This window comes from Leopardus geoffroyi, chromosome A2 (assembly GCF_018350155.1).
Source record: "Leopardus geoffroyi isolate Oge1 chromosome A2, O.geoffroyi_Oge1_pat1.0, whole genome shotgun sequence".
Lineage (NCBI taxonomy): Eukaryota > Metazoa > Chordata > Mammalia > Carnivora > Felidae > Leopardus > Leopardus geoffroyi.
The window spans coordinates 150,703,122-150,711,914 of NC_059331.1; the positions used below are offsets into that span (position 1 = coordinate 150,703,122).

General features: G+C 41.2%; 1 protein-coding gene across 4 annotated transcripts in view; it reads left to right on the forward strand.

Moving 5' to 3' along the window:
• The window catches only part of BPGM (bisphosphoglycerate mutase), a 31,088-nt gene extending 22,639 nt beyond the window's left edge, over positions 1 to 8,449 (forward strand). For all 4 annotated transcript variants that reach the window (XM_045495693.1, XM_045495696.1, XM_045495694.1 and 1 more), the window contains one exon: positions 6,381 to 8,449. In XM_045495693.1, coding sequence (XP_045351649.1) covers positions 6,381 to 6,562 — 182 coding nt within the window. In that variant the 3' untranslated portion in view covers positions 6,563 to 8,449. The remainder of the gene's footprint in view (positions 1 to 6,380) is intronic.
• Positions 8,450 to 8,793: the final 344 nt, after the last annotated feature.

Here is an 8,793-nt window from a genome sequence, read left to right on the forward strand (position 1 = left end):
TGAAATCTCCAAGTGCCTTATGATCTCTCTACTTAAAAGTATACTAGTGTTACACATCTACTCTACCTTGTATACACCTCAACAATGGAGACTGTTGGTTCTTAAGACGTTATTTTGTTTGCCAACTATTTGGTGCTATGACTTTATCCTATAGGCCGTCCAGTCCTGACTGACACTTCTTCCATTTGTGAAAAAGAAGACAGGTGCTGTTGAGGGGAAATGAAAGCCAGACAGACCTCAGATGACTTAGCCATGATCATGATAATTAGTTGGAGTCGTGAACTCCACCCAAACCCAGTTCACTGAGTCTCCACACATGATTACCACCTGGGCGTTTTTGTTTTAAATGTTTTCTGAAAAGTAGCCCTTCCCTTGATCTATTTTTTGTTTGGAATACTATGTTTTAAGAAGCTGAGTCAAGAGTATCCTTGGCAGGTTAACCATTAAAAGTTAATTTGATGCAGCTGAGTCTCAAATTATTATTGCTGTTACCCTAATATTGTGGTTTGTGAATGGTGTTCCCTAGTACAGATGTACAAGGTGACCTTTTTTTTTTTTTTTTTTTTGAGCACATGCTAAGTGCAGCTCTAGGCATTTACATACATATCCTGTTTAATATAGGAACTAGAGCCAGGCTGTGAACTCACTGGAAAACTGAGGTTCAGTCCCGTGTTTTACACTGCTGTTTAGTGTATCTGGGTCATACTTTTTATTTCATTTGACCAATCATTGATCACTCAGCTGTTTTGCTTAAAGAAACTGCTCTAATGAAAAGGAACAGACTACTGATACCCTCAACATCGTGGCTGAACCTCAACGGCATTATGCTAAGAGAAAGACCTGGGCTCAAAAAGCTGAGTATTGTACATTCCTGTTGAAGTCTTCGCCTTCAGTAGTTCAGAATGTGACCGTATTTAGATAGAGAGTCTTTAAAGAAGTAATTAAAGTAAAATTGGGCCATTAGGGTGGCCCTAATCCAACGTGATTGGCGTCCTCATAAGAGATCAGGACACAGACACACACAGAGAGAAGACCATGTGAAGGTACAGGGAGATGACAACCACGTACAAGCCAAGGAAAGTGACCTCAGACTTTGATATCCCCAGAACAGTGAGAAAAGAACTTTGAGTTTTGTTTTGTTTGTTTGTTTGAGTTTTGTGTGTGTGTGTGTGTGTGTGTGTGTTTTTAGCAAAAAACAAGCAAACTATGCACTGTATGACTCCCATTTATATGCCTGTCAGGAAAAGGCAACACTATCGGGTCAGAAAACAGATCAGTGGAAGAAAAGGTAGGATGCAGGGGGGCATAAGGAAATTTTGGGGGGTTCATTAGAGCTATTCTGTACACTAAAACCGGTAAATTTTACTGCATGTGAATTATAGTTCTGTGTAAAAAGTCTAGCTTTTATCCAGTGAAATGACCATTTCCCTAATGGGGACCATGGCTTTTGTTGCCTGAGATAAAGACTCGATTAGTTTGTCAACTAGTAGAATTAATTAAATGAAGGTTGCTACATGCGCCTAATTGTGCCTTTGGAAACTAACCCGGAGGGCCCCGGTATGCTCTCTCAAGACGGGGAGCAAGGAGTGCTGACTTTCCGCAGCACCCAAACCATGGACATCACAGGGGATCGCTGGCACAGCCGGTCTTCGCAAGTGATCTAGAAGCTGTTGGGCCAAGAAGCTTTGTCCTTCGAGGTTGTGAGCTTGTCTAGGAAAGGTTTTTCTGCCCCAGAACTATTTCTGCTCACTTGGCACTGAATTCTCTAGTCGTCCTTGGGTCTTCTATCTGTCCTTTTTTTCTTCTCACAACCACCTAGGCAAGGAGTAGGTCAATGCAAGAGCATGAGAAGAACAGCAAGGCAAGTGTTACTGATTTGGAACTAGGCAGCACTCTCGTACAAGAATTGCAAACACAGGAACCCATGTCAGGGCCTAGGATACGCTTCTTGCCTGATCAGGACAGCTTCTACCATGTCGATTACTTATTGAACATCTCTGCTTTTAAATTGTAGGTAATTGGGAGGTTGCATTACTTTTAACTGGAAAGTAGTCCTTGACACTTTCAGAAGAAGGACTGCAGACAGACCTATGAGATACGATATAGTAAGAAAATTCCTACCTAAGGAACTGCCTTACCTGTTTCTAGCAGCGTAGAGGATTGCCTGTGCTGTGCTAAGAAGTCCAGGCAAAAGCACGGCCCTGCGCTGACTGGTTCAGACACACTTGTCACAGAGCACCACCGCGAAAGCTCCTAACACAGGCTTAGTATCTAAAAGCATCTGTTCTGTAGCGCTCCAGACAGGCGTTTGTTTCTTTCTCTGTGGTTGGCATAGTCACTTCCTGTTTGTTTGCTGCTGGCCCACACTGAAGGAAAATCCAGGGACTGAACTGAAGCGTTGGATGTAGTCTGCGTCTTGCCAGCGGAAGTGGATTGTTTAGTCTGGGTTCAAGCACAGGACTAGGCAGTTTCAAGTTTGGAATCAGAGTGGCATGCAGGAGACTCATGAACGACAGGCTTGGTCCCTGAAGAATTGGGTGCAGCTGCACACATAGCAAGGCAAGGAAGCCTTGAGGCAAAATTAGAGAGCCGGGGAGGGCAGGTCAGCCGGGGCCAGTTGTGGCGGCGGGGCTGACGAGTGCTTCACCTTTGGCATTTTAGCGTGATATTTTCGGAAGCTGCAAATTCAGACCTCTCTCCTGTAAAGCAAATGCTTGTCTGGTGGTATGGTGAGGCTTTCTCTTATTCAAAGTTTAATTGATGTAGGAAAACTTTTACTTTTAAAAGTTGCAGGCTATCTTAACTTTAAAATTCAATGTGGATTCTTCTCTTTGCCTTATTCCAAAGTAGAGGCTGTTATCCTATCATCGTGTTGCGATATTCAGATAACCCCTTTGCACTGGCTCCCCAGCATAAGTTGTAAATAGTAGCATCCAAACTTTAAAGATTTCTAATTAAAGATAGATAGATCATCTATGAAATTGAGAACATCTTGTGTCAGCTCTCATTTTTGCAATAGAATACAGGCCTCTCACCACAGACCGCCCATCAGCGGGGTTTGAATTGTGACCTTCTTGACTGGGAAAGGTAAGTGGGGCGTGGGTGCACCTCACGGCCAAATGAATTGGTCGAAGTGGTTTCCCTCTTTTCCTAGTTTCCAGAAGTATACACTATAGATTTGGGGTTTGCTTTCATCCTGTGACAAATCTGTCTCCCTGGCCAGCTTTTCTCCTGTTGCCTGAGATGAGCAAACCTTTGGAGGACATCAAAGAAAATATATAGGCAAATTTAATTTGAATTGTTTATTAGCACTAAATACCTTGTATTCAAGCCTAAGTGCCTTCTCTCCCTCTCTTTTTGGTAAGGTTATAAAGGAAACACAGTCTTTAATCAAGGTTTCAAGAGTAAAAGAATAGATTTAATTGGAAAGCCCAGAGAGTTCAGGTTTATTCATTTCAGCTGTGTGCTGAGGGCCTGTCAAATCAGGTGCTGTTCTTGGCGCAGGATATAGCCCCTAGAATTGGACACACAAAATCCTGGCTTTTGAGGAGCTATGTCCCATTTTGATCTCTTTCTGAAATTCGGCCGATACTGGAACTCTGGCAAAGTCTTCAGAGTGCTTTCATGTATGGACTTTATAAGTTAGAGTTTGTAGCTAATGTTCTGTTCCTTATCGCTTGTATTTGTATATAAGAAGTAGATTCATACAATGTATACAGTTGTAAAGTGGATCATACAGCTAAACAGTTTGTGGATCCTGGCAGCCAATGCATATAATAGAAGGTTCTTTACAGTTGAACAAATATTACTGAGTTCTCGCAGTGGGTAAGGCACTGGTCTGAGAGCATGTGTGACACAGGGATGGATGAGACATGGTCCCTCTTCTCAAGGCGTTTATAATCCTGGTTGGCGAAGCGAGCATTTGCACAGCCACCTCTAATAGAAGGCCAAGTGTGAATGCTGTAAGTGTATCTTAATATACTTAATTAATGTATATACATATTAACATAAGTATTAATATACTTAATAATGTACAGTGATCTCAGGGCACCTGGGTGGCTCAGTCGGTTAAGCGTCCGACTTCAGCTTCAGGTCATGATCTCACAGTTCGTGGGTTCGAGCCCTGCCTCGGGCTCTGTGCTGATAGCTCAGGGCCTGGAGGCTGCTTCTGATTCTGTGTCTCCCTCTCTGCCCCTCCTCTGCTCCCATTCTGTCTCTCTCTCAAAAATAAATAAACATTTAAAAAATAAATAAAATAATGTACAGTGATCTCAGTAACTGACTGTGGCTCCTGTTCCTGCTATAATGACTTGGTGGAGAGGGCTCATAGATGCAGATTTGACTTTCCAGAGCTATTCCTGTATGCAGAAAATGAAGTTGTTTGAATTTCTACCCATACTGGCATTGAGTTACCCCCTTTGACTTACCATAAACTTTCATTATTTCTTACTCGAAATAGCCCAACCATGTGGATTGACCACAGTTAACTCCTAGATGCTCCTACGTGAAGATTCAAGAATTAAAGACAATGGTTGGGGGCTGAAGAAGGGGTGGCAGTGGAGGGAGCGGTGACGGAGAAGGGCAGTTGCAGGGTGAGAACTCTGATATTTCCCTTCAAACGTTCTTGGAGCCAAAAAAACAATAACAAAAATCTAAGCCAGTTATCAGACAGGGGATGTGCTGTTTGTTCACTCATTTTAACTTTCATATGATGTTCCAGTTAGTGAATTTATAATACAGTATTGCATAATACAGTACTGATTCAATTTGGCTTAATTCAGTGCAGATGCATTATTCTAGCCTTAGGAGTTCTGCTGGCTTAACATTCTCAGGATGAAGAATGGCTTATGCCAAAATCAAGTAATGAGTAATAGCTTCACTGTGGTTTTTCCCAATTTGCTATTTTAAAATTTCAGTCCGTTAAGTCTCATTGACTGATTATTAACCAGTCTAAGCATTTTAAATATTTGTAAGTAATTAGTCTGCTGTGTGAATGATTTGAGTAGTCATTAAAGTGGAATGTCAACTTGGTGTTTATTGGAAATGTCTCTATTTTTGTTGAGCTCTCCTTCCTTTGTATGTGAAATATGATAGTTCTCGTGGCCTTTGTTTAGTTGGCTCTTTGATTTGGTCCCACACAAAAGTGGGATGTTATCTGAGCCATAGACATGAGCTCGAGTGTGGTGCTGTTGAAGAGAGGACCTGTCAAGATCTGGTTAGATCTGGGACCTTGGCCAAACAGGAGAGTCCCATGTGCTCTCCAGCCCCTTGCCAAAGACCTAGAACTCATTTCTAAGGTCCCAGACGACAACCCCTAAACCTGGCGCATCACGATCCCAGTGTGTTAGCTGTTTCAAGGGGATCAGATGAATCTGTTCATGTCCTTACCAGCCCTGAAGACGGAGGAACACGAGGTGCTACTGTTTAGTTAGTACCCAGCCCTTCAAAAGGGCAGAACATGATTGCAAACATTCTCTTCTCTCCTTATACTGCGCTGGAAGTAGCTGTGAACAAGTCGGATGACCAGAGTTGAAATCCTGGGATTTGGGAATAAGAAAACCAGGTGCAATGTGATTGCCTTATCAGTCTTGTGATTTGAGAAATTTAATTTAACTTCTCTGGATCTGTTTAGTATTTTTTAACGGCTTTCTTGAGATATAATTTACATAATGTACAGTTCAGTGGCTTTTAGTATGTGTACAGAATTGCCCATCTATCACCACAGTCAATTTTGGAACATTTTCATTAGTCCCAAAAGTAACCCTATACTTAACTGTCACTTCCCAATTTCCTCCTTCTCTCTAGCCCTAGGCAATCACTAATCTATTTTTCTCACGCTAGATTTTCCTATATAAATGGAATCCTACAACATGCCGTCCTTTATGACTGGCTTCTTTCATTAGCGTAATGTTTTCAGGGGTCATCAATGTTTAGCATGTATTAAGCACTTCTTTTTTTATTGCTAAATAATGTTCCATTTATGGGTATACCGCAATTACTATAGTTAATTTATCCATTCATCAATTCATGGACATTTAGGATGTATCCACTTTTTGGCTATTATGCTACTATGATGGTTCATGTACAAGATTTAGATAGGAAACATGAAGGAACAACAGGTTGCCCTGAAGGGTATCTACTATCCTAAAATTTAATATGACGTGAATCTCTGTCTAAGCTTTTTTTTTTTTTTTTTTTTTTTTTAATTTCTGAGAAGTTTTTATACTTCCAGGAACTACAGCTAGAATCCCTTACAGTATCTGGAGTGGTTCCAGACATGCCACCAATATGGGACTCAATAAATGTGCAGTGAAACAACCGAACAGAACTACCTCCTGTGTTGTCTTTAATGTTTTGTCCCTTCCTCTCCCAATCTACAGGTATCTCCGACGAAGACATTATCAACATTACTCTTCCCACTGGAGTGCCCATTCTCCTGGAACTGGATGAGAACCTGCATGCTGTTGGGCCTCACCAGTTCCTGGGCGACCAAGAGGCTATCCAAGCCGCCATTAAGAAAGTAGAGGATCAAGGAAAAGTGAAAAAACGAGTTGAAAAATGAAAGCTTTCCCATTTACTTGCTAGGAATAGCTGCAAAGGAAGTGGCATGCAGTATTTGTTGGGTGCTGATCTCCCTCTCTTTTTTTTTCCCCTGATTTTTCCAGAACTAGTCAATGGGATAGAGTTTATAAGGTAACTCGGTAAATGTTATTGCCCAGATAAAAGATTTAGGATGCCTGAGTGCTTTGTCATAAGTCTGATGAGAACTCTCTTGCTAGTCCTGTTTGAATTAGTCATTCATGGGGCTAATTGGTAACCAGTGGGGCTTAATCAAGGTCCTGAGTGTCTAAGATGAGAGAGTAACAAGTAGAGGTGAAGTTGAAGGTATTCATCATTTAATAAATCATTATTGAGTCACTATTGACAGACACTACTTATTCCAATGGGTAGTTCACTCTTCTATTTACTGAGACTTTCTGGGATGATAGTAAGGTATATTAGATAATATGCTCTACTTAAGTATTTATTACTAGTCTTCTCCTCTAGGAAAAGGGATGCTTTGCTAGTTAAAACCAGAGGCCCATTAAATGGGAGAAATCACCGATGGATTCCTCCAAGAAAGCCAACAACAAACAGTAAGGCACTTTGCCTTGTCTCTAGACCAGAGACATCCTTTCTTTGACAGTTGGTACGATTCCCCTTTGGCTGCTGGGATTAGCAACGTGTCGACAGCCATAGCTGTTGATGTTCTCCTTTTGTTTTGTTGAACTTTAATCATTGGTTACTTAAAATTGCTTAAAACTAAAGGTCTGTGACCTGAAATGAATCTCCTCAAAGCATCTCCATGTGACTGATAAACGTTAGGTAAAGGCCTCCGAACTAGTCTTTGGCTCAAATCCTCTGTAACTCTCAAAGTGTTGCACCTATTTCATTGCATGGACACTCCTAATTCCCTATAAATTGAACATCAGGGTCAGGGGGAAGGTAAAATATAATGCATGTAATTTTATTCCCATGAGCAGGAAAAATATGGTACATTGGGGCCGGCCATACACATTTATTGTTCATCAGCAGAGAGCAAAAGATTATAGTATGTGACATAGAGCAGCTAGGGTAGGCCACAGACAGAAATAGTTGCTGATCAATCTCAATGATACTGTTTTCCAGATGATATTTTTAGATGTCATGGGTATATAAGTCACGGTTTCTTCAAACTCTTGCCTTATTTTAAGGCAAGGGACATATATTTCAGTGACAAAGTTATGGAAAAAATCTGTAGCTGTTTATCAGTTTTTCATGATTTTCCATTTGTGGGTTAGTCTATTTGTATCCATTTTAGAGTAAATGGCAATGGAAGAAAACTAATTCTAAAACCCTTGCCACTGCTTGGTCTCCATTTGGTCCTTCCTTTGAGACTTTTTAGAACAAAGATGTCTGGGAAGAAGAGATGACCCTGGTGTGCTCCCAGCTGGCCACATCTGGGATGTGTCAGGACATGGCATGTGGATGCTTTACATTTCTGATGAACCAGTAGTGTCTGCTGTAGCCCTTCATTTTAGTCCACTTAACCAAATAATATTCTTTGGAATTCAGAGATCAGATCTTTCTAGAATTCCAAGCCTATGGCCAGGCTATACCTCAGACCATTCTTTAACAGCTTCATCTCTGGATTTTCTGAATTTCCTAGCCCGAGTGGTGACCGTATCTTAATGCAGCTGAAGATCCTAGAGTTGGATTCTTCCCTTGTCCTTTGCTTGTCCTCGTTCACTTCCAGGGAGCGCCCCCCGCAGAATGATGTGGTTCTGCACACAAAGCGACACTCACAGCCAGTCACTTGGGAATCTGGCAGATCTCCTAAGATAGGGATAATTTTTGCTGATACTTTCTGATGTAATTTGGTGTATTGTTTTTGAGATCTTGGCTGAAATAAAGGAGACATTTATGAAAACCTCATGTTAAATTATTTGTTTTGTAAAGATTCTATTTTTAAAACTCTACACCCAATGTGGCGCTCAAACACAATCCCGACCGAGATCAAGCGTCGCATGCCATACTGACTGAGCCAGCCGGGCACCCCATTCTTTTAAAGACATGTAAAATGATTTTTAACAATTCCAGCACTTCGTCCTTAGACCACCTAATGTAGCTGTTTTCTTCACATGGCTCACATCCAGAATTTTTGATGTAGGAATCTTGAAGGCCAACCTACATCCTAATCTTGGCAACTTTCTGTTCTCTATGAAGCTGGGACCAAACAAAGGGGGATTTTTTTTTTTTCTTTGAAAGTAAAGG